This window comes from Andrena cerasifolii, chromosome 1, assembly GCF_050908995.1.
Source record: "Andrena cerasifolii isolate SP2316 chromosome 1, iyAndCera1_principal, whole genome shotgun sequence".
Taxonomy (NCBI): domain Eukaryota; kingdom Metazoa; phylum Arthropoda; class Insecta; order Hymenoptera; family Andrenidae; genus Andrena; species Andrena cerasifolii.
In genome coordinates, this window is record NC_135118.1 from 33,247,613 (window position 1) to 33,273,823 (window position 26,211).

The 26,211-nt window shown below is 41.8% G+C and overlaps 1 protein-coding gene across 6 annotated transcripts in view; it reads left to right on the top strand.

The window, feature by feature from the left end:
- Step (cytohesin steppke) overlaps window positions 1-26,211 on the top strand; it is a 99,914-nt gene that overhangs the window by 4,404 nt on the left and 69,299 nt on the right. Inside the window, exon 1 of one of the 6 annotated variants that reach the window (XM_076827990.1) lies at window positions 7,358-7,937. The exons of 3 other annotated variants lie outside the window; for them this stretch is intronic. In XM_076827990.1, the coding sequence (XP_076684105.1) occupies window positions 7,839-7,937 (99 nt within the window). In that variant the 5' untranslated portion in view covers window positions 7,358-7,838. Of the gene's footprint in view, window positions 1-7,357; window positions 7,938-20,180; window positions 21,087-26,211 lie in introns of those variants that run through there. 2 more of the 6 variants (XM_076827973.1, XM_076827995.1) reach the window with 2 other exon arrangements.

The window sequence follows — 26,211 nt, forward strand, 5'->3', positions numbered from 1 at the left end:
CTCCTCGATACGGTTATCGCTAATAACGAGAACGTAGCAGAGCTAGAACAACGATCCAGTTTCTCTGCCACCCCCTCTTATCGCCAGGACCACCGCAATCGCTCATTAGTTTCGTCTAATAAAGCAAGCCACGTGACTCGTTAAGCAGCGCGCTCGGTGTCTAGAGATTTCTTTTCCGATTTGCGATAAGGGGACGACGTGCGATAAGAAAGCAGTCATCGATGATAACCACTTAGCATTTCCTTTTTCTAAAAGATGTCCCATTACTCGCAATTAGCGTGATGATTTATTCAAACCTAGTCAATTATGTGCATAAAGTAATTAGTCATGAGCTGAGTTCTAGGAAATTAGTTTAAAAAATTTGCTGCAAAAGTTCGCAGCAAGGGTGGTCATCAGCTTTTATAGTTTTTCCTACCTGACCAGGTGCCTCCAGGCCCTCCACCCTTACCTTCCCCTCGCACAGCTGTTTTCTGACACCCCTGGGAATTTCCCTTGGGAAAGCAGCGCGCGTAGGTGCGTGGAAAGAACGTCCCCCTCTTTTGGGAAGCGGCTTCGTGCGCGGTGACCGTTGAGTAGGCGAGGAATGGGAACTGGAGGCAGGTATTGGGGTAGTATAGTGACAGAATTGGTGGCCGATATAACGGGTGTGACAGAAGTGAGTGATGAAACTTTGGGAACGTATTCTATTCTTCCTAAGGACGAAGAAAGGTCGTGTAAACATGGGTTCGGAAACTCTTCCTTTCCGAGATATTAACACTTTTTGTTTATCAGGAAATATTGTAACAATGCTTACAAATTTATTTAGAGGAATTGCTGGAAATGACTTCCTTTTGAATATGGAAGACGGTCATAAGTTCCTGGTCCATTTCAAATTCTGTTGAAAATCAAATTTTTTAGTGTTTCCTGACTACAGCTGTAGTTTTCGAATAATTTCGAATGCGAATAATTTCTTCAAATATTCGAATCTCAAATTTGAGTTCTTTGGTATTCAAATATTCGAATCTCAAATTTGAATTCTTTGGTTTTCAAATATTCGAATCTCAAATTCGAATTCTTTGGTATTCAAATATTCGAATCTCAAATTCGAATTCTCTGGTATTCAAATATTCGAATCTCAAATTTGAGTTCTTTGGTACTCAAATATTCGAATCTCAAATTGGAGTTCTTTGGTACTCAAATATTCGAATCTCAAATTTGAGTTCTTTGGTATTCAAATATTCGAATCTCAAATTTGAATGCTTTGCTATTCAAATATTCGAATCTCAAATTCGAATTCTCTGGTATTCGTTACAGCCCTATTCCCGACTACCAATCCAATATATTATAATAAACTAAAATTTTAATATTGACTTACTCTGTCACATTAGTTTCATGAGAAAGAAAGCGATAATGCTTGAAATTATACGCGTGACAGCAACTCACGTACATTTTCAATATAAACAGAAAGTGTTTATACAGTGGCTCGCATTAATATTCGGACACTTTTTAAAATCGCATAACTTTTTTAGAATTGGTCCAAACAACTTGAGTTTTTTTTAGAAGCTAGAAGGATTAGTTTCCTAACTGACTTGTTTCGTCGTTTTGAAAAAAAAAATGTATTTGGTTGGAATAGCGAAAAGAATAGTAAAGGTCGATTTTTAAACTGTTTTTGTGAGCTTGTAATGAAAATTAAAAAAAAACCCGTTTGTAGATTGCAGAAAATTTCATCAAAATCGGTTAACGTTGCTCCGAGCTACAAACGTTTAAAGATCGCAGAATAAGGTCGAGAATCGCGAAAATTCCCGAAATCAGCGGGAAATCAGCAATCAAAAAATTTAAAAATCGACCTTTACTATTCTTTTCGCTATTCCAACCAAATACATTTTTTTTCAAAACGACGAAACGCGTCAGTTAGCAAACTAATCCTTCTAGCTCCTCAAAAAAACTCAAGTTATTTGGACCAATTCTAAAAAAGTTATGCGATTTTAAAAAGTGTCCGAATATTAATGCGAGCCACTGTATCTCGAAAAAGAAGAGTTTCCTAACCTACATTTACCTGACCTTTTATCATCCTCAGGAAGAGCAAAATATGACACCAAAATTTGCTCATTTATTTCTGTCACACCCAGTATATGATTCGAACATACTTCATATTCACAACTGTACCATACTACTTACAATTCACTCTACCCCATCACCGTGTACAGGCAAGCTATACGACCCCATTGAAAGCACCTACACTAATTGCGCGCCTCGCAGGTAGACAGAAGGGTCAAAAATATTCCAGATCACAAAGGGCTAATGATAAAGTCGATTGGTGTCGTAGTAATCACAGGACGCATCGGGCATCGTTTCGGAATGCCCGCCGCGTTTCTGCGCCCATTCTGCCGTTCGCTTTGTTTCGCCGCCGGTCACCATTGTACGTTTCTCCTTTTAAATCCACATGCAACCTGCCGCCGTTGTCACGCAAAGCGTGTTTTCATTGTTATTCGCCTGGCCAGATAGGGGCTCCGCGGGTGACGGGAGGCGGGCGAGTCCTCGGTAAAGACTGGTCGGGTGCTTTTTTTTTTTATCTCCCAGAGCCATCTATGGAAAGAGGATCTTGGAATCGCGCGTAGACTGCTCCCTGGCTGCGGCCCGTTTCAGCGGGGCAATCGTGCTCGTATCTAGACTCGTAAACGTTTCGCTTTTTAACCACTTTCTTCGAATGTCGCGGCTTGCATGGCTCGCCGCGTGGACCTCGGAAATGCAGATCTGGCGCTGTGTCGTTGGAAGTTTAGAGTACCTACTTCAAGGTCCCTTGTACAATGCGGGGTATTGGAAAAGTTTTGCGTTCAGTGTGGGGGACAGAGTAGTGATTTGTGAATGTTTGCTGATCGTATTGTGTTTTCTAAGATAAAGGTGTTGAGGTGGGGACTTTTTTAATGGTACATTCGCCTCCTTTAAATATCGTTTGTGGGCTGTCGCTCGCGGTAATCTCTCTCTACAAGTCTGTTAATTTTAATTTTAATTCTATTAGTTCATTAGTTTTATTATTTTCGTGTTTTATTGTTTGTTTATTTTTGTACTGGCTCTTCTTCTCTTTTCTTTTCTGGCACACTGTTTCTTTGTTAACTTTATGAATCGTTTAGTGTAAATTAAAGAGCCTTTACCCGTGGAATAAATAATAATATTATTGAGTCTTTGTGTTGTTCTCTGAGCTAGAATATGGTGGATTGATTTTTGCAAATGTTTTATGTTATGAGATTTATGTAGATATTCGTGGGAATTCAGTGACGGATACGTGTCTTTTATAAAGTTTTGATTTAAGAGCGTCTACCTAGCGGGTCTGTGGAATAACGACTGGCTTTATCTCCCGCGTCGTTGCGCCCGTAAAAAGTCGTGCGTATGATAAACGAGAAAGGCTTCCTGGAATGGTTGAAATCTGTATAAGATACCAGTGGTCGGATCTATTTCCGCTTGCAGTTAAAAAAGGACACCGAAAGTTGGGCTGTTTCTTTTGTGATGCCGCTTCCGCGCACCGAGGGGGCAAATAAAAATATTGTGGGAAGTCGGAGTTGACGTATGAAGGGTGTATGTGTCGTGAATATTAATTAGAGGAATTTTTAGGTTTATAAAAAATTTAGAGGGGGGCATTTGGATGTGTGACGTCAACGTTGATTCCATGTTCGGTTATTAAATGCTGAGTTTCGGAATGTCGAATATTCAAGTTCGATATGTGGCATGTACAAGTTCGATATATCGAATTTGGGGTTTCGATTGATCGAATTTTGAAGTGGAAAATTGCGAGATTGAGATTGTCAGATTTTGGAAATTGAACCTCGATTTATCGAATTTTGAAGTGGGAGATAGCAAAATTGCGATTTTGAGGTATTGGATATTGAAATTCGGGATATCAAGCTCGGAGTTTCAATAAACCGAATTTTGAAGTCGGAAATAGCAAAATTGAGATTTTATATGTATATCGTAAATTGAATTTCGAAATATCGAAATTGATGTTTTGAAAATCAAAAATTTTTTTTTTTTAATTTTGAAGTGGGAGATATCAAAATTGAGATTTTGAGGTATTCGAAATTGAAACACGAAATATCGTACTTGTGATTTCGGTTTGTCCAGTTTTTAAGTGGGAGATAACAAAATTGCGATTTCGACGTATTCGAAATTGGGGTCTCGACATATCAATCTTGAGATTATGATATATTGAAATCAGATTTCCAAATTCAATTTCACACACATTAGCAGTAGCCTCATTCTGGCAAGACAATGCTGCTTCTATGCCAGCGATCTAATTACTACTTAGCAAACATCGTTCGAAACTTAGTACCGTTAAATATCACCGTGAGACGATCAGCCGAAAATGGTAATGTCACGTTTTCATTAAAAGCCGGAAATTCGTAAGTAGTAAAAAGTCTGAGAAGTATCCGCATGTTTGTGTTGGTTGGTTACACGTTAACGTGTTCGTAGTACGTGTTCCTTCTCGCTCCTATCCTCTCTCGTACACCACATTCAGAAATCAGTCCTTGACCCCTTCCGTCGGTAACAATAGACTTTTTACGCGTTCCCTTGCACTTGCCGCGCAGGAAACCGTTATTTCTTAAGGGCGGAAGGCATGTAACAACGAGGAAATTGAGCAGACGCCAGTGCTTTGTCGGGGAAACTCATTAAGAAGCGAAGCCCGCTCAATCGATTTCAGCTAGAACCAGAAACGTACACCGGCCAGCTTCGAAGTAACTTCGAACCGTTTAAAGAGCCGCGCTAACCGATTACCTGCGTTTACTTCCTAATTATAACTTTGTTCGAAACTACTACTTCGTAGTTGCGCTAGAGGGCACTAGAAAACATTTCCTTGGGTCTAAAATACCGATCATAACGGGAATTAAGTGGTAAGTTCATCCTTTACCGTATGAAACTTCTATGCGATCTACACTGTGGTTAAGAAGCAATAAAAAAGTTGTTTCTTATGAGTGAAATGCGAGTACCAAATTTGAATTTTTATTTTTCTCAGGTTCCTTTTTAAGTATGTAATTACATTACAATTTTCTTCATGATTTAAACAATTTATTAATGTGAAACATATTTCATAATTAGTTCTCATAATGAATTCTATTGCATGGAATCGTTCGTACCGACGTAGCAAAAGCCTACTCTGTCGGTAAGTCTCTGCATTACCGACCGATTTCAATTCGTAAAATTGACGCGAGAGTGTGTAACACGCACGATTCTTCTTTCTCTGCAGGTGACTGTAAAAGTGGATACGAAGCTGCTTTTTTCATTTATCATCGAAAATAAGCCTCGATTAGCAGCCACATATAATAACTTCGCACGCAGATAATGGTCCTCCGACCACTCAGTTCGCCGAAACTTCTTATCAATGAACAAGGCGAATGATGATTACTTGCTATTTGCGTTCTTATTTATTACGAATTGCTTATGGAATATTACTGTCTGATATGGAAAGAGTATTTAGCAATCGCCAAAGATGAATGTCACTTGGAAGATGTGCAAAATATTTTTATTTGATTACGGGAATTTTTTTGATCGCGTATCACTTTGACAAAGCTTTCCATTAACATTTATTGGATGTAATTGCAATACAAGTAAAGTCTTGAATTTCTGTGCAATTGCCAATCAAAGCTATTTAATTCCATGGCAGTTCACAGCAAGAGTATTTCCATCTGAATTTTTGTGATGTCATCGCATCATCATGTGACACTACGTTAAAAATACCGAAAATAAATATTTAACATTTCACGCGCGCTCATTTAGCAAATAAAGCCGTTCCCTTTAGATAAGATTTCCTGTTAGTTTCGGCAACAAGTTTTTAGGAGACAACTTGAGTGTTTCACTATCTGAAATTAATGTTTTTCTGAGTTAACCAGTTCCCGGAATTGAAATTGAACAGTCATTTCAATGCGGGCACTATAAACTTACATAAACTTGTTCAATATAATTTAACCTGTTGGTCACTTTAAGTCTATGTTGGCATTTAGCCTATCGTACCATGCGATAAACGCCTATGGGCGTTTGGTGTACAGGACTATCAAAATCACCGGGCCAGCGCTAAAACCAAACCCAAAATTCTTGATATTCGAACGTATAACATCAAATTCTACATTCTTAATAACTAATTCCACAGATTTAGACACTCGAAATCTAAAATTTATTACATTCTTTTTTTCTTCAAAAATCGTAAATATTAAGTTGGATGCCTGGTAGCTTCAGAATTTCTGCCATTCGAATCTATCTTCGACGCTCGACACGCGCGCGTGTATCTGCCCTCACAAAAATTCAGGGATGTCATCTTCATGATAAGACGCTTCCGCGGTAGTTGATAGAGCCGTGCTTACTCATACGCTTCGTGCATCGTAATTCTTCTAAAACGGCGAGCATTCGAGCTGGTAATGCTCTGTAAACAAAACCTCGTGACTATGGCGCGATCATGACGCAATTCGGTTTCGCACGTACGAAACTTCGTCCCCGTCGAGTCTAGTTATTAGGGCTGCTGTTAGTTCGATTATCTCGTGGTTGGTGGTCACAGATTCTGTAAAGTATTCCCTTCAGTGCCCCTTGTTCGGAAGGACTTAACATTTTAAACTTTCTGACCTCGGACGTTAAGAGATTAAACCTCCTTGCAACAAGTAATTGATTCCACCTGACCTAATTAAAAAGTTTGACGGACGAATTTCTTAAATATCGACTACGTCAGGGGGTAATAAAGATATCGACGTGCACCGTTCAGCTTCTGCCAGTTGTACAGAACTAGTTCCTAAAATTTCGTACGCGAATATTTTACGAACTATTATAAATTCGACAAGAAGCAATTATATCCCACGGTGAAATCCGATCGGACTCGATTCGTCGCGAAAAAACGGCCAAAAAACGTGCAGCACGATTTCCTCGTACGAGTTTCCGTTTTCGAGATAATCGGTTTCGAATACGTGTGCGGGACATGCGCGCCCGAGCGCGCGGTGAGTTCGGCCTCGCGCACCTTTCGGACCTCCTCTTCGAGATCGATTTTCTCGAAAACAACGCGTCCTACGAGAAAACTTCTTTAACATTTTTCGACGTATTTTATCAAAGGGGGCACTCTCAGCCTGTTCCGGCGGGTTTCTACGATCACTCGATAATCACCAGAGTTTTTATTAGTCGGTAACGGAAGAAACGAGCGTGGGGAGTGCGCCTGATACCGTTAATCGCACAGCACGCTCGACTATCGACGGTTCGCGGGTTTCACCTTCTATGTAACGTAATTAAATGTAAATCAGAGTGTTGTTGACTCTCGATAACACTCGTACGGGCTCTAACCACAGCAAGGCTGCAGCTATCAACAAACAGACTTTCACACAGGGTCTCGCGTACCGTGTCAAGTTCCATCGCAGTTTCGATTCTGGAAGTCATAGATACACACGCGTACATCACTCGGAGTAATTTTTACTTTACCGATTTCTCGTTTACCGATTTTTCGTTTACCGATTCCTCTTTTACCGATTCCTCTTTTACCGATTTTTCGTTTACCGATTTCTTGTTTACCGATTTTTCGTTTACCGATTTCTCGTTTACCGATTTTTCGTTTACCGATTTCTCGTTTACCGATTTTTCGGTTACCGATTTCTTGTTTACCGATTTCTCGTTTGCCGATTTTTACGTTACCGCTGGTGCATTTCGACAGTGTATGGCCCCCCGCGAAGGGGAAAGCGAATGTGATTAGCAGAATCAAGGGAAGAGGCTCGCGCGGTCGTTAAACTGTCGCTCAGTGAATTTCCCCGGAGGTTCTCGTGTTCTCGTCGGTCTTCTTAAATGGATTTAATCGATGTAGCGGCCCGTCGTCAGATCCACGTGGGTCCTGACCCTCGACATCCATGACGTCAAGCTCCCGTCGCACCAGCAGACGAGGATGGATCGACTGCTGCTGGCCCGTTATCTGGTTGCTCCGAGGCAAACGGCAACGAGCTCGAAAGGTGAATCGCAGTTTTTGATAAGGCTGTTTACGATTTCGCGCGGAAGCTGTTTGTTGCTAAGGGAACGTGTATCTTATAGTGATTAGGGGGCTTTGTGTTGCTTCTCTTAAAAATTAGTGTTATGACTTGGTTGGAGAAAGAATACTCGATTTCTCCAAATTATCGTTAATCAGGAAACATTGCGAAATCGAAAATTCTGATTTTTATGAAACTCGGTGTGAATGTCAAGCATTAAATACATAAATAAAAAGCGAAGTAAGGAAATAAACAAATTAATAAATAATGATGTATCCAAGGAGCAATATTGATTTTGTAGATTTACCTCGGCTTTTCGTTTTTTAATACTAAACAATAATTTAATATAAAATAATTTTTTGTATCTCTGTTCATAAATTAGAGTAGGAATATTTGGGACGCGCGAAATTTGGAGAATAATAGGTCCAATGCATGTTGAAAATTAAATATCATTTGCAGCTTTTCAAATTCGCAAATATTTCAATCGGGTTAAATGGTATTTGAATTGCACTGTTCGCCCCGTGGTGCAAACTCAGGGACCGTAGAAGAGTTCAATGGCACGTGAGATGGTTATAGAAAATATGAAAACTACGACGAGAACCGGGTCAGTGGGCCTTGAAGCGATTCCCGCGGTTTTATTGGTCGCGACGAATCCCTCTGTGATGTAAAAAATGCTCTTTTCACCCGCGATATCTCTCGCTCGCCTTGCCGAGTTCTTCCCGTTTTCACCTACATGCGCTACGGAAGAGTTTCGAAAGCTTTCCCTCGATTTTATCCTCCCCTGGAAAGTATTGACTCTCGGTTTTCTTCGAATATCGTACAAAGTTTCCTTGCCGGTACCAACGTTTCCTTAATCAGCCTCGTTCCACCCCCTTGGCCTTTTTTTTACCAAGGAAATCAACGTCAATTAAATTTCTACCCTCTTGATGACTTCCTATGATGTGCCTCTTTTTTTGGAAATGGTAGGCATCCACATAGCAGATACTATGTATTCCTCAAAATTTAAATCTGGTAGGTAATATTTGGAATAGCACTACGTCATTTTTTTTAACGCAATTCTGTTAATTTGAGAACGATATTAATATTTTTGTATACAGTAACAATAGCAAAGGCCTTATATTACACATAGTAAATCATTAGAAAATTATTACATATTATTGGGAATTGTTAGGAAATTATTCGGAATTATTAGGAATTTATCACTAATTATTAGGAAATTATTACAAATCATTAGGAATTATTAGAAAATTATTAGAAAAATATTGGAAAAAAGAAAAGGGAAGCGGAAAGAAGATGTAAGAGAAATAGAAATTTTGGTGCAGAAGTACAGCTTTCTGCTGCTATTAACCTAAGCTGAAGTAATTTTAGTATAAAACTACGGTCGAATTCGTTTATTATTATTATTATTATTATTATTATTATTATTATTATTATTATTATTATTACTATTATTATTATTATTATTTTTCTTATTATTATTATTATTTTTCTTATTATTATTATTTTTCTTCTTATTATTATTTTTTTCTTATTATTATTATTGTCATTTATCTGCTCCCCCTTTTTGTTTTCCCAAACGTCCGCTACAAGAGCAGCAAAGTGCTAATCTCAAAGTCCTTCAGCCTGTTCCCAGATTTCCTATTCTTAAGATTACCGCGTGCAAATTGGATTACCAGCGCGAAGAAAAAGCGATTTAGCAATCTTGTTTTGCCCCAACGAGCTGGAACAAATAGAATTGATACGATCTTCTTCAGGGGCCCGGAGTGTTGTACGCGAATCTTTTGGAGCATTTCGCAATCCTTATCGTTTGATGATGCGCGCTCAAGGTGTGTTACTTAGAAAACCACTAATTGCTCGCAATTAGATCGTTCCCATTAGAGTTTGATTCACAGGTCGTTAGGAGGAAGTTCGATGTAGCGTTACGCAACGTCCTGCGTTCACTTCGATTTTTTCAAACTGTTCCCTTAACCCTGAAATAATGAGGTGGAGTCTGATGGACCCCACGATGCTTGAGACGCTTATTCATTTCAATATTTTTCACTTGTGATTACAAAACAAATAATTTTTTTTCTATAATATTTATAAACAAGATTTTATTTCGCCGCGGCAAAAATGATTTCAGAATTTGATTACTTGTTACAAGATATTTTTGAATTCCTATTTCAAATTTCTGTTATCCTATTCTGTTGCTCAATAATTTATGACATTGAAGTCTCTTTGTAGAAAACACTGTAATTGCCAAAAAGAAATTATTTTTTTCGGAAAATATTGTACGTGCCAATGGTAATACTATAGTATAGAATTTGATTTTTGGCACTTTCAGTGTTTTCTACAAGGACTCCGCAATTATCCTTTTATCGCAATTTTATAACATTGTGGTTCGATGATAAGTCTCCAGGAAAACTGCGGAGAGTATGTTCACATTCTAATCCATTTCTTAATGACAATTTGTCCATTTGTTGATTGTAATCCATTTGTATTTAACTGTGTGTATAAGCGTCCTCTAACCGTGAATTTCGAATCTCCATGTGAATAGTTCTTAAAAATCAAAATGATAATCATCAGCTTAAACAGTACCATGTAGTTCTATTGCTAATCTTACGTTGTAATCCACGCGTCATTGAAATAAGAATCTCCATATCTGTAAATGGTACTACGTGGCCACACTTTCTGGTCCAACTTTCGTGTCTTTCATCCGCCGTTGCGCTTCAGTAAAAAGAGGCAGAAATTTGATTACATTTCGCTGTTAAATTTCTGCATGCATCGACGCATGTATCCGCCCCTCCCCGCGAGGCCGTTAACGCCGCAGCTTGAGAACTAAATTGCTGAATGACAGTGACGAGCAGCCACGGAGGAAGTGGACGTATCAATGCAATAACCGGTAGCATCTGCTTCGTGGTAATGTCAATGGATAACGTGAGTCATCGTACGCCAACCGGGTTCCATCCCTTCGTCACAATTTTCCGATGTGTTCCGTGATAAATCTCCACACAATGCACTGCTCCAAAATAAAACATGAGATTCACTTCTCGTGTACAAGATAACGACGTCTTAGCCCTTGGGCAGCTTGACAATTGGCCACAAGTCGGATTCACCATTCATTTCCATTCACAGCGTAATTTCATTCATACCCAAAGCTTTAGAATAAGCTTGTATATTAAAATTTGAGTCCCTTACGATCTGAAATTCTTATTCTGTTTATAATTTCTAAAATAGATGTGGGGTTACTCCGGCGGAGATGGTCATATGGGAGAGATGGGCAATGAAAGTATTTTTTAGAGGGAAGTGCCTGATGGTCGCCATGCCGTCATCTATAATAACTAAGGAGGAAGCTGCTTTGATTGAAAAGTTCACTCTGAAATTGAAAAAATAAGTCTGAGTTATCTTATTTAACTCAGTGCGTGAAAAGCTACTACGAAAAAAAAAATTGAAATTGATAAATCATAATGCACATTTCCGTACGAAATCTTTAACTTGGACAAAACTTAGGTAAATGTCAAAATTAAAATGTCATTTTAATTTTACAATCAGCAAATAACGAGAAAGAAAATGTAAACAAACCCAACTTTTAATATTGCAACACTTTAGTCTGGCGCATGCGCCAGTGGCGCCCTCTGCTCCGAGTTCTGCGTCAGCCTCCCCACTACGCCCCCCTCCCGTGGAAGGGAGCCACGCACCTGTCCACTTCTTCGAACCGCTCCGTGCATTCCTCACCTCGTTAAGCCGCGTTTGCACGAAGCGAGCGAGCGCTCGTTCTTCCCCCGCGAACTTCGAGTGTAATCGAGCATTCTTTACGCTTGAATTACGCCGAAATCTGGGAAGAAGTCGCACCCGCTTTCTGAGTGCAAACGCGGCTTAACGCGCCAGAAACTGAAGCGCGCGGCGTCGAAGGATATCGGTAATAGGATCTACCGTGGCGCGTCCGCCGTGAAAAGGGCAAAACGACCCGGCGCAACTTGGAGCGCGGGGTGCGCGCGCAACCAACCGTCGCGCGGGACGAGTTCCCACGCGCATGCGCGTTGGATCGGCCGGTGGACCGGTGCAGCCGTGGCAGGTGCACAGCCTCAACCCCCCGAGGCGAGTTCGCGACGAATAATTTCGGGAGTGTCGTCGGAAATGCGAATCGACGCGCGTGCTCGCCTCTCCGGCGCTTGGAATACACGATTCCCCCTTCCCCCCCCCCCCCTTCTTGCCCCACTACAGCTCTCCTCGTTCGATTATCGATGGCAGCGGTTGGGGAGATTCGTCGACTTCCGATGATAAAAGGAGCGGCAGACAAAGGCGAGCGCTTTCTACTCACGATCTTCTCATTGTGATTCACATGGGAGGAATTCGATACTTTTCCGCGGCGAGCGGATTTCGCAGTCAGCGCAATCCAGCAACTATATCCCCCCCCCTCTCTCTCTCTCCCCGCCCCCTTCCCGTTTCGCCGATATTTATCGGCCGTTCAAAAGCAGAGACCGAATTAGAGCAGCGCGGAGTCGTTATTTACGAACGGAATCAGCTCTGGGAGACGATAAAATGCAGGGCGTCCCCGACGTTTGTATGTACAATTGTAATTCCGCTGGCAGCCGCGTCCACGTCGATTCTACGCGATCCGGAGCGTCCAATTTCCTGCGCTAGTTTTTACGAACGCCATCCTGATCGGCTGCAGTGCTGCTTAACGCACATTGCCCGCGGTCACCTGACCTCTACACGGGTCAGCACGGTTTCGGGTCGTGTGTACAGCGATTTGTGTATGTACAAGGTGTCCTGAACGTGAATGATCGGATTTAGGGAGGTTCGTGTGCTTATATTCGGGTTAATAGAAATGCTTTTTTCAGAAGTAGCATTTTCAATCTTGCGTTACCTTTTTTTTGAGGGGATAAATGTATTCGTTTGGAGAAGGGGTAGTTGATTTAACCCCTGTACCCTGAAATTGGATCATTTTGACCCGAAATGAAGTCACAAATCCTCATTTCGCCTTTACTAATGTATTATTTGGTATCAGACTCTTTTTTTTATTGTTTTCCTGTGTTTTAAGCAGGATGCCGTTTCAAGCTTATTTTTGCTTATATTGCCCAACGAACTATAGTCCCAATTTTTTTGTTCTCTCCCCTCTCCTTCGGGTCCCAGCAGCAGCAGCGCACCGGGAGAAAGGTGGTCACCCATCTTTCCCCAGTACACCGCCCCGTGATGCTTAACTTCGGTGATCTAACGAGAACCGGTGTTTTCCATCACGGCTACGGCCGCTGGTGGTATCAGACTCCTTAGTTTAATTATTATGGTTTAATATTTTAAGAACTTGTTAAATTTATACAATAAAGATAATTATTATTTATCACTGACGCTTATTACATATTTAAAGTTCCTTTGCTGTGGAAATTTAGTAAGTTCGTAAAACATTAAATCGTAACAGTTAAATGAACTGAGTTTTATTTTTGTAAATATATGTTACTTGTGCAAAGTTACGTATCCGTGGAAATTCGCAAATTCTGTATAAGGGTTAAGGAAATGAAAGGGTGCAAGAAAAATAGTGGTCACAATGGGAGTGACAGTTACAAAGTGGGCGTGTCCGTAACTCGTGGCGGAGTGGGGGAAACGCCTCGCCTCCTCAAGCTACTCTGCGCGATTTGATTGATGGAAACTTGATCCATCTTTTATGGACGGAACAGTTTGCTTCTAATGCACGATTCCTTCTGAATCTTTTATCCTGTTATCGAGTACAGCGTGTAGAAACCGAACAGAGTATTTGGTGCAGAAGTGGAGGAATGGAGGAATGGATCCCCATCGATCCTGATACGTAGATTCGTCTGTGAAAGGCTCTGGCCGTTACTTCTTTTTACGCCCCGTTTACGATACCACGTATAAAGTTGGACAAGAGTAGCCGTAGCACGGAAATACGACTCGCCCCAGTTGCGAGGATCACCCTGTATATTGCTTTATGTTTGCGTTAGCTCTCTAGCGGGGTCAAGCCTCGATCCTGCTCGTGACTCTTTTACGAAGTACCAACGCGCGCACGGAAAATCATAAATTGCACCGTGCAATTTTCCCCCCGATGCTTCAGAACCCGAAAGGAAAGCAATACGAGTTATTTCATCCCGAACCCCGTTACATTCCGGGTCGTATATTTAATTAATGCGCGGGGAAATGTCAGGCACTCCCGATTAGCAATCCATTACATTAACCCCTTGGCATACAATATCGCGCGACACCCGTGGCACGTCGATTGGGCCAAAGATGGAAAGCACGGGTGAGACCCGTGGTTCGTCGGTCGGGCGAAACGTAAACAACAATAGTCCAGTGAAATTAGACGAAAATCTGACAAATCTACGGAATAATTCCCAATATGCTAAATTTCGGTATGTGCCTTTATTTGGTCGTTTTAAACAATACGTCAAAAGTCCCCATCGATCCGACCGCCGCTAAAAATTTTACAGAGGGTTGAAAAAAATCAGCAGTTTTTGGCGAATATCTCCTTATCTAGTAGTTTTGCGATAAAAATAGTTATTATACAATTTATAGCTTAGGAAATTCTTTACAAAAAAGGTCCTATGAGTTTTTTTCGTAGGAGTAATGAGAACGTCGGCACGTCGGTACTCTTACTCCGAGGTGGTGTGGAAATGTGTATTATTTCTCACAAGCGAAGATCCTCACCTCGCAAATTCAAAAAATTATAAAACATTGGGGATATGCAGAGGTTAATATAGATGTGTATTAGGCAATTTTTTTGCTGCCCAAATTCACTCTAAGGGGGTGAAATTGACCCCTGAAAATCAGTTTTTTTTTATTTTGTGTTATAACTCGCGAAAAGTAAGAATTGTAAGAACTATAAATTACCAATTGATAGTCCTAATTAAAAGAAGTAACTTTTTTTCCATCTCCTACAGTTCGCGAGTAATAATACAAAATAAAAAAAAAATCAGGGGTCAATTGCGCCCTCTTGGAGTGAATTTGGGCTGCAAACGAAATTGCGTTATACTCAGGAGGACTTCCCCTACATATTTACAGAGTTTCATAATTTTGTGAATTTCAGGGTTCGGGATCTTCCCTTGTCAAATGTATGGGGGTTGAAAGTTGGTAACCCGACATACATGACAATGGTTACTCCTACGAAAAAAACTAATAGGACCTTTTTTGTAGAGAATTTCCTAGGCTATAAATTGCATAATAACTATTTTTGTCGCAAAACTGCTAGATAAGGAGATATTCGCGAAAAACTGTTTCTTTTTCAACCCTCTGTAAAATTTTTAGCGGCGGTCGGATCGATGGGGACTTTTGACATGTTGTTTAAAACGACCAAATAAAGGCTCATACAAAAATTTCGCTCGGTGGGATTTATTCCGAAGACAGATCCTAATTTCACTGGACTACAAGGGTGTCAGGCTCGTGGTTAGTAGATATTACAACTCAAGTTTTCGCTGATGTCTTTTCATCTCAGTTAGGGGGCGTCCTTAAATTACGCAAGGGTAATTTTGTCGAATTCTTACCCCCTCCCTGCCCCAGTATAAGAATTCGTAAGATTCGATATTCCAACCCCCTCCTTACGTAATATTTTTTACATTTAACATTTTCAGCTATTAAATTTCTATTAAAGCTTTATATAATTCGTTTAATTCGGTTTCGGGAAATTTAAACTAAAACTCCTTTTCTGGAGCATTAATGAATTTGTATTTATTGAAATTTAGTTTAAAAAATATTACGTAAGACGCTACCTGACTCCCCCCTCCCGTGTAAGAAAACGTAAGAAATTCGCGACCCTCTTCCTCCCCAAAAAAGCCTTACGTAATTTAACGATGACCGCCCTTATTCCTGGCCACATACACATGTATTTACACATCATGAGCCCCGTTAGCCAAGTTGCCGTCAACTTTACTGCAACTGCGTAACGGGGCTAAGATGTGTGCGATTGACAACTTCGGACGCTGAGCCGAACCGTGAAGCGGCTCGACGCGTGACTCACCACTAGTGTTGATTTTGCGCCGGCCGTCGGAATTTAAATGGTATGGCAAGGAGTTTAACAGGCGTGTCCCTTTCGTTCGTCTCTTTTCTTTCCAAGGGTCGAATGCCACCATTAATCTAAAATCTTCTTGTGGGTCCTATTTTTTCAGATTTCAAGCTTATACTTATTTTCCATTCCTGGTCACGATGTTGCATAGTTCGACAATGGGTGAAGTCACCACTGGAGCTTCGGGTGGTCCTGGATATAGATATATTATTACCATTTTCTGCGTGGAATAGGTTTTTTAATTCTTATACGTTCCGGGAGCCGCGAAGAAAACGGGCCCTCGGGTGATGACGGGACTCGAACCCGCGATCCTCCACGTACTGGTCAGCCGCCTAACCAACTGCGTCAGCACCGCCTCCGAAGTCTCTGTATTCTAAGCTCCCTCTTAAGGGGTTACCGCAGTCAGTAAGGTCAGAAAAAGAACGATTCTTTGGGAATTTATTTCAGAAAGTACATGCATCTTTTATGCAAGGTTTTTTGTATTCAGATGAGGAACACTTTAACAGGTTATTATATTATGTTTTGGTGTAAAAGTATTTATTTATTGCAAAATTACAACTGATTTCCTGAAATGGTTTTTGGATCCCAGTGACCACGATTTCTTAAGAACCGTTGCACCAAACTTTCTGAAACTTTGCAGGTTTCTTCTAGACATTCAAATTTAGTCTTTAATCGAAGCATTTGTTACTCCAATGCATAGTTTTTATTTTATAGATTAAAAACGAGTGTTTTTTTCAACGAAACTCGATCATTCCACTTTAACATCCACCATTTTCCCCAGATTAATATTCTATAAAACGGAACGATTAAAGGCTAAATAAATTACTGTACTACCTAAATCTTCTTCGTTTTAGATTTTAGATAGCCCAGTTCCGAATAATGTTGGTCACCGCGAAACGAATTTCTAAAAACAGCTGCCGGGAAATCAGTTGTAATTTTTCAATAAATAAATATTTTTACACCAAAACATAATATAATAATCTGTTAAAGTGTCCCTCATCTGAATAAAGAAACCTTTGCCTAAAACTATGCACGTACTTTCAGAAATAAATTCCCAAAGAATCGTTCGTTTTCCGACCTTACTGACTGCGGTAACGCCTTAAGGGTCTTCCTGATCCCACAAAGCAATATTGAAGTTCATAGGGGCTAAAAGAAGAAGCTAGGAAACTATATCGCTCGTCAAACCCCCAATGTAGTCATCACTATCCCCACAGAACCATCCCCTTCCATCTTCCCTCCGCGCATGCGTATTGAAAATCTCCCCACTGCCAGCTACGTCCACAGACATCTACATACCTTAAAAATACCTCCTCATATTAATATGTGAAAGCAAAAACGGACGAACCAAAATTAAAAAAGAAATTCCTATTTGATATGATTAGCACAGCCTATCAGACTACATCATTGCTATCTCGATTTCCCAAAAAATTTGGGTTCGACCTAATGCCCCGTATAACCACTGTTCATCGCCAGTTGAACATTTAGCACGATTTATTTTTCCCTCGGCAAGAGCGCGGGTATATCGTCCGGGACGAATGCCTGTTTCCACCCAGACAGCGTGTTTTTCTCACGAAAATATTGCGATCGACTAAAATTAGAAGTCAGCACGGAGGCTTTCAGATTCGATTGGAGCACACTGCTAGCAGCAAGTGGGCGCATCGCGGCGCATACTTGCGAGGATCGTGGGGAGAATGCTTCCGAGAACGAGGGGGGTAGGGTAGGGTAGGGGGGGGCGCTGAAATTTCGCCGACTGCTTATCAATTGCCGGCGCTCTCGAGTGTCGCCGAGGGCGTCGACAGGCCGCGGCTGAACGTGGCTGGCCGCTCTATCTCTTCGAGAAATCGTTCGTTCGTCCAGCTTCTGCATTATTCTTCCAGCACGGTCCCCTGATTAAAGAGCCATTCTATTTAGAGTAATTGCCCGCCGCCGCTGCGGATCGATCTGCGTTTATCGAGTATGTGACGCGCGCCGCCGCCGCGCGAACGGGAAATCGGGGCCATTTCGAAGAGGCTCGTGACGAGCGCATTTGGAAAGAAAAACAGCGGCTCGCCGGGGTGCAATTGGAGGTAATTAATTAGTAGCTGTGAATGACCCGGCGGAAGGGACAAAGAACTTGGAACGCAGCGGCGAACTTATTGGACTGCGGGCGATATAATTGTGGCAGGGTGGGGGGTGAGTGGACACTGGGAAATATGTTTGTGAATTTTAAATGCAATTACGAGATAAAGCCTTAGGGGCCCAGCTATCGTTCTTTCACCGCATCAAAGGTCAGTTGTAATCTGCGAGTGTCGCGTAACGCGTCGTTCGATTCACAAGAGCGTTGTTTATTAAGCTCCCCACGTGGCGGAGGAGCTGCGAGGGTGCGTCCCACGCCTTTCTTACATTTGGGGAATAATATCTACCCACGCAGGGTACACGCTGGCTCGTGGATTTTAGCTCGGAGTTGGTCTCGGGAGCTACACCTACAGTAGGGCTGTAACGAACGTTCGAATATTCGGGGGATAGAATTTCGGATTGTACCGAATAGGAATCTGAACGTGAAATATTTTAGCCACACTTTATCGTGCAATTCTTTTCATATTGGCCTGTATAATTATTTGCTTTTCAAAAGATAAATTTGGAACTTTTGGTAAATTTATTATTATTATTATTATTATTATTATTATTATTATTATTATTATTATTATTATTCCTCTTTTTTCTCAGACTTGTGTCTGGTTGATCATAGACAGCACGCGAACCTTGGTCCAGCGTGCTTTCTTTATATCTGTTGAGTTATGGTGCATTTAAGAATTTCCGGGCGATTGTACATGTATCGATAATTATTGATTTTTGTAGCTGTTTGTATATGTTTGCAGGGAGTTGTAATGCGCGGGTGTATTGGTGAATATTGTGTGGTATGACTCCTGTACTTGACAGTATTATTGGTACTATTTCTACTTTGTCTTGATGCCACATGTCTTTAATTTTCTCGGCTAGGTTGATGTGTTTAATGATGTTATTATTATTATTATTATTATTATTATTATTATATACGGGAAAAACCCTTTAGAGTACATAATATACAGGTAAATACAAGTAAGATTAAACCGTCCGCGTACTACAAAACAATAAAACGCTACAGCGAGGTTGAAAGATTATACTAACAAGGAGAGTATTTTAGGTGTCCGCCTCCGATCATTTTGATTTTTCGATATGTTATAGAGGACCGAAAAATAAGAAATACGTGTTTTTTTATTTTTCCCCGTTTTCATATTTGGGGGGTGAAAGCTGCGTTCAAAGTTAGGGTTGAAAAATCATTTTTATGGAATATCTCGAGAACTATTAGAGATAGGGGAATAGTGTCAATGGACGAATTTTGTGTCTTTGAATGCGAAATATGACTGACTCGCCAGATTTTCGAAACTCCACAAAAATGATTTTTCAACCCTAACTTTGAGCGCAGTTTTCACCCCCCAAATATGAAAACGGGGGAAAATAAAAAACACGTATTTCTTATTTTTCGGTCCTCTATAACATATCCAAAAATCAAAACGATCGGAGGCGGACACCGAAAATACTCTCCTTGTAAGAGTTGGCCAAACAATTGGTTCCGAAATGAATTTTGAGATATAGAGAACAAATCTATATCCTCGAGGCACTGATTGACCTCCTCCATGGCACGGTTTATGGGGTCAGCAGTATAGTGGTTTAAATTCATAAATTTTTTAAACGAAAACAACCATCGGTTATCAGTATTATTGTTCTAATTATTTTACAATCGCGATTCGAACAAATTATTCAAATAAAAAATAACGAATTATTTGAATATTTACGGTTCTAATCTAGATCTGCTGAATTTCTAATATCCTCGAAAACACTCTGGTAGAACGAGAGCGTAAAAATGCTACTCAGTGCCTCTCGCTCGCTCGGAGTCTATCTCATTCAGTGCGCCAACAACGGACGAAGTGGAGAGAATAGCGATCACCTTATTTCAGCTCAGAAACTCCGTCCCTTCGAGACGCTACTGTACCGCTGCGGTGGAAATTAAGCTCCGCAATTTCCCTTCTCCTTTTTTAGAGGGAGCTTGAACCTTCTTGATCAGGGAACAAGGATGTTCCCTGCGCGAGCTTTTCTTTAGAAGACACCAGCGGGGCGTCCCAGTAGCAAGGAGCAGCCTTATTCGCATACGCGTGTCTGAGTTCGCGACACGTCCACCGTGAGGCGCCAGCGCGTCCCCGGTGCGACCGTTGTACTCGTACGCTCGTCAGTCGCACGTCGGCCGCTGCGCGGAGCGGTTCGTTTCTCGTTCCTCCACGGCTGATTCGGCGAAGTGACACGGTCTCTGTTTCGGTGCGCTCCCGTTCCACCGCAACATATCGGAACGAAACGATCGTGTATTACTAAACAGAAAAGTTTCAGACTTACAAGTCACTCGTTCCCGTATGACTGTCGCACAGTGAGAGTTGATTAGTGTCGAGTGAGGAAGTTACTCAAGGGATTCCATTCAAATACAATAACAATTGCTCCCGCAGACGTTGCTTGCCTCGAGCATACGATCTAAGCCCTTTGTGGACGATCCCACGGATTCACCTTCGCTCCGTGTGTTTTTACGCCCATTCACGTGGTGCTTCGTTGAATTATCGATCGATCGGAAGAAATCGCCAAGGGTCGTTGAACCGATGGGATCTTTGGTCTCCGAGCATTGCGGTTACTGACTCCGCCGCGTCGCGAGCCTGTCATTTCGCCTCGGCGGCGGTCGCGAAGGAATCGGGCGTCAATGTCACCCTCGGGACTAGCGGATAGCTCCTGCGACGCGTGCAGCGCGCGGTGTCAGATAGCGTGGCCGAGTTGCTCCTGAAAGTAAACACGTACCTAGCCGCGGTGGACGAAGCGAAGGGGCGTGCCGAGTGCAACGAATTCCCCGCCGGGTTCACCCGCAGTTCGGCGACGGGGACGCCGCCAGGAGAATGATTTTCACCGGCAGGTCGGTGGACGCGCTCGACGAGGTCCGCGGCGGAAACGTTCACACGGACAGCCGCCGGGAAGTTAGCGCGGTCGCCATAGCCGCAGGATGGTTCTCCAGCCTGCGCAGACCCGGCAAAAGGAACAAGAAGGGCTACCAAAAGCAGGCCAAGAGCGCATGGGACCTTAGCACGTTATCCACGGTTAGTCGAACGTTTTGTCTGCGCCCACTTCTCTCTGCCGTTCGTGTCTAGTCGCTCGAGGGAGCTCGATCCTCGGTATTCAATATCGATCTTTTTAATTTGCACAGTTTACGGGCTGTATCGTAAATCATGCTTTCTCTTCGATGTTTGCGGGATTGGTGCTAGGTACAATTAGTCTCTTGGCGGTATTTGAGTTTCACATCTGTCTAATCTGATCGAATATGTTGTAATCTATCCCGAGTTGTTAATAGTAGGTAGCGGTACGTCTCATCTTGTGATCTTGAATTTGGCGCCTTTCCTTTGGATTGACTCACAAGCAGATGTCAAATTGATGTGTCACGCCTCGATGAGACTGTATTTCTACCAGCTATGCGGCTGCAATTTCGGTGTACGAAACGTTTAAACATTTGGGTGTTGATAATTCGAACGCTTCGCCGCGTGCGGGACACCTTTAGTCGTATTTCAGAAGCATTGTCGCTGAACGCCTATGAGCGTTCACCGCATTCACAGTACCTAAAAGTGTCGAGTGTTGATAATTAGGTACTGGGGAATTTCTTCCTGCTTTTCTTAGAAACTAGGGCATGTGTCGGGTGTTTTATAAAAAAATGAGGCGTTAATTTAGTGATGTCTACTTGTCAGCGTTACACATGGGGGTGTTTATATCTTTTGGTGCGATAAGTGGAAGGAGGGATTCTTTGAAAATCGATTTTCATACGAGAGTATTCAAATTAATTATTTTTACTACGTTTTTCTTGTGTATAAAAAAGTAAACATGGACGTTCGCAACTCAAACCATGTCAAACCGAAGCTTAACTAAAATATTGCCGCAACTGGCGTTTCCTCGTGGCGTCCGTGTCCCCGCTAGTAGGCCGTTAAAAAACATCGGCGTGCGTATTTTCGAAGTGTAAATGCTCGTCTACATGCTACGCATACCGCGACACTAATATTGTGAAACACGATACGTGTATAGGAAGCCCAGTTGAGCCGTAATTGTGACATATCCTCGTGTTAACTGAAACGTGTTCCGTTTAGAATCTCCCTTTACGAAGAATTAGTAAATTTAAATTCAGAATTTAATTTTACGAAGATATATAAGCCTGCTCGAGTTTCCTCCATTCTAAATCATAAACTTAAACAAAAACACCCATGTGATCGGGGATACCGACGCCATCTTGTTCTAACTTACTTGTCCCTTTCTAAATACTAACAACTCCCGTAATTTGTTTTTTAATCTAATGACGTAAAGGATGATCAAAAGAATTCCCAATGAATTTAGCAACGGAGGGGAGCCTAGTAGTCGAGATATGAAATTTGTTCGAACAAGCGTCTGACAATGGAAAGCCCGGCTCGATTTTGAGGTTAGTAATCCGCGGGGATGTCCAGACCTCGTAGCGCCAACGGTGAGCAATCGATGGGGCGCGCGATCCCAGCGATCGGTAATTGAAAAGGAGCCAAAAGGCGCTTCGCAAATAAATGGTCGGCCGTATTAAGGAGCGGAGGAACGGTGTAAAATAAGAGAGCACGGTGGCGCTCTGAAGTTGGCTGGCTGACCAAATTTATTTCTAGGTAGTTAGCAGCGGTGGAGCTGGACCGATTGGCGAACTATTTAGCTCTGCTGCGAAAGTTGTTTTCGCCCCGTAATTTAACTTTCGATTAACGGGGCACGGGACTTTTAGAGCGCGGTGGAAAAAAATTATATATAAAACGGGGATCAGAGGGACTACGGTTGCATTTGGCACGAAAATTTCAAATCGAAGATTTATTCAATTGCGAGGATGGTTGGCAACGGTGCAAGTACTGCTTGCCGGATCGATGCGTGCAGTGGTTATAAAAATTTGTTTCGCTTTGGTAGAAGCTTGAAGGGGAGTTGATGGAGTATTTTGTTCCATTTGGAATTTACGAGGTCCTGTATTTTATTGTTTACCACGTCGAAGGGATTCGTGAAATATGTATAGTTCGCTGGCTACTGTCAGTCTTTGTGTTTTATTACTAAACCGTACTGTCACAATTCTGGTATACCTAATTTCTGAAAACTAAAGGCGCCGTTCGTGGCCACGATGTTTATTCGTATCGTTAATCGAGGTCGAAACTTCCTCGCCAGGTGGCATCGTGAACTCGAACTTATCGCGTTCTGAATCGCTACTGTAGTGTCCGTGACTTTTTCTAGAACGACAGGTTTTTGCGTGCGAGTAATGGGAAGCCAATACAGTGTTGCATTCAGCTTAAGGCGAAATTACACGGCTCGCTTCGGGCGAATTGAAATAATGAGATTGAAATTTCAATTTCTCAATGAAATGGACCAAATAATTTGTGGACATGGCAGTGTCAGAAGATTAAAATAAACCTAAAAAAAGAACTACAGAGAATGCTTGAACGAATCCTCTTCTGCGTACCAAAATAATTTAGCCACATAAACGCCCTCTTTACAGTGCCATTTTTTCAGATTTTACGACCTTGTTTAATTCCGCCATATAAGTGCGAGTGCTCTTTATTTTTAATTTTATATCACATTAACATCCACGCAACTGGAATAAAACATTTAAATCTTTAACATGCGTGTTTACATGTGTTTAATTTGGATGAAGAATCCTGAACAAAAGTAGAAACAGTGAATTTCTTTTAATCTTCAATTTGTTTGAACACTTTAAATGGTAATTTGTAGTGTTGACTTTGCTTTCAATTTTGCTGAATCAGTAGTTCACCCAAAGTGGATCGTGTAAATTCGCCTTTATATCCTCGCTGAACGGTAGAAAAGCTGAGAGCGTAGGTAAAAGAGAAAAACATCGGTCGTAAAGGGCGTATCGCATCGATCGACCGTAGACAGATTTGAATCTTTCCTGCGCGTCTGTCTGCCCCTCCGCGATACCGTTCGATGACCAAGCGTCGCGCCGCATAAACAACCATCATTCGCATTGCAAAAAGCGGACCTTTGGTGTACCTTGCAAATTAGCAAGCTGACATCGCAGACTGCTAATATTCGCTACGACGTGGCTACCAGGCTTCTAGGAACGGTACGTGACCGTAGAACGCGGGAGATACGAGGGAGTGGGACCATTTTGGCGGACATTTAACCCTTTGCGCTTCGAGCACTTTTACTTTCTATCGTTAGTCCGTTACGGTTGCTTTTACGTGATGTGATTTAAAATACCTGGTGGGAATATTGAAACGATTTTAATTTTAATTATATGGGTATTTAAATGCCATTCTGAATAGGGTTCTCCAGTTGGGTATAAATCAGGGGCGGATTTAGAGATTTGGCGCCCCTAGGGTAACAAGCTAGTTATTAACAATATTTAGTTATTGTTAATTTGCTACAAGAGAAAAAGGGGAATTGTTCTTAAAGTAGTCTCAAGCCTCTGTGTTTAAAGAACACCGGCAAAATGGTAAAAATAAAAAAATGGCTAAAATAAAAAATGGCCAAAATAAAAAATGGCCCTTTTTTACTAAATTACGTTTCATATTTTATTCGCATATCAAACAAATATGCTTTAATACAAATGCGCCCCTGGTCTAAATAACTGAGATCTGATATAAAAAAATATTGCCATTTTCAAAAAGTGAATATCAACGGACGTGAGTCCCAAAGTCATTCGATTCCAAATCTCACGGTGCAAAGTTTTACTTAAACCAATGGCCCGAATACTACAAGTACCCTTGAAACTCGTCGCGCATTTGAATCCAAAGAATGGCACCCGTCAGCTTTTTTACCCAAGTCCTCCCGAATGCCTAGCAATAAGTCGCACGATTTTACGACCGCGTTGAAAGAGCAGTGTATCAGAATTCGCTAAAAAATTCTTTCGCGTCCACCTTGAAACGCGGTATTTATGAATGACTTAAGCGAAGCTATTCGATTTGAATATATCGACGGCGTGTGACTGTGCAGGCTAATCGCTGACAGTGGCGTCAGGCTTCTCTCGCATTCCGACGTGCGAACATCATCCCGTGACGTTGCGGACGTCACGAATCGAAGATCGTATGGACGAACGGATTCAGTGTGACTTATTTATAGAGGGAATCGGGATACAAACAGAGCGCGCGCAAACAGACGACCATCCCCCACCGTTCGATACTGTTTACTGTGACCGTTCGGTTTCCCCGATCGATTATATTATCGTTAATATTTAAATCATCGTCTGCATAATTTCTTAGCCACCAATGTAGCGCGTGCCATTTCCACGTAATTAGTGGGCACGAGGATTTAGCGTGGGCAAACTTGCTTGGTCATTTAACGAAGCAAGTTGCAGACTTCGATAGTCCGCCGAGTAATCGAATCAGGCCCCGTGGAATTTCAACGAACCGATGATGCGGCTGTTGTAAATGCATTCTTCCTTCGAGTATGATCAGAAAACACGTTGTTCGAGCAATCGTTTCGCGGGAAGAACCTGCAGTTGCGTAATGCTCCGGTGGATCGAAGCGAAGGATCTACAGGGTGTACCACAAGTGTGTACACGGCTTTTGTAAATGAATTGCTTGCATTAAGATTGGCGAGGATTAAATTATTTGACGCATTGCGAATTTCGAGTTTTACTGATCGAATGATGTTATTTTTATCTTGTAATTCGAGGCACATTTTCTTTAATTCTACGTGTCCTGCAGGACAGGGGATGACAAATTTGAAGAGGAACCATGTATTGCAAACGAGCCATTTTGTCATGAAAAGAGTTGCTAGCGTTCTGTCCAATAACTCATGTCATGGACTAGTGGAGTGGCGTTACGCGTCGCCCACCTCCGCGCTCCTAGCAGGCGAGATAGTGGGGGAAGAGCTCCGCCCCCAGGAGCTTCCCTGCGCGATCTAATTGGTCGGAACTTTAACACTCTTTTGCGGGAGAACGGTTCATTTGCGACACATGGTTTCTTTGGAAATTTTCTTCCTTTCAGCAAGTAGAATAAGTGGGAACAAATTTTTCTCCTTTTCAGAGGTGGAAGGCGGTGAATCGAGAATCTCTCGTTGTCTGCTGTGCCTGTAGGGAATTGATGGATTTATTGACGGTGGGTTCGTGAATATTTGTGGACATTACGTAACGCGTTACGTGCGCAAAGTAAGCTTTAATGATATTAGTTATTCGGCTCGGTGACTGCCGGTATTTTTAGGTTAATGGATCGTCGACGACGAGCACGGGGTGGG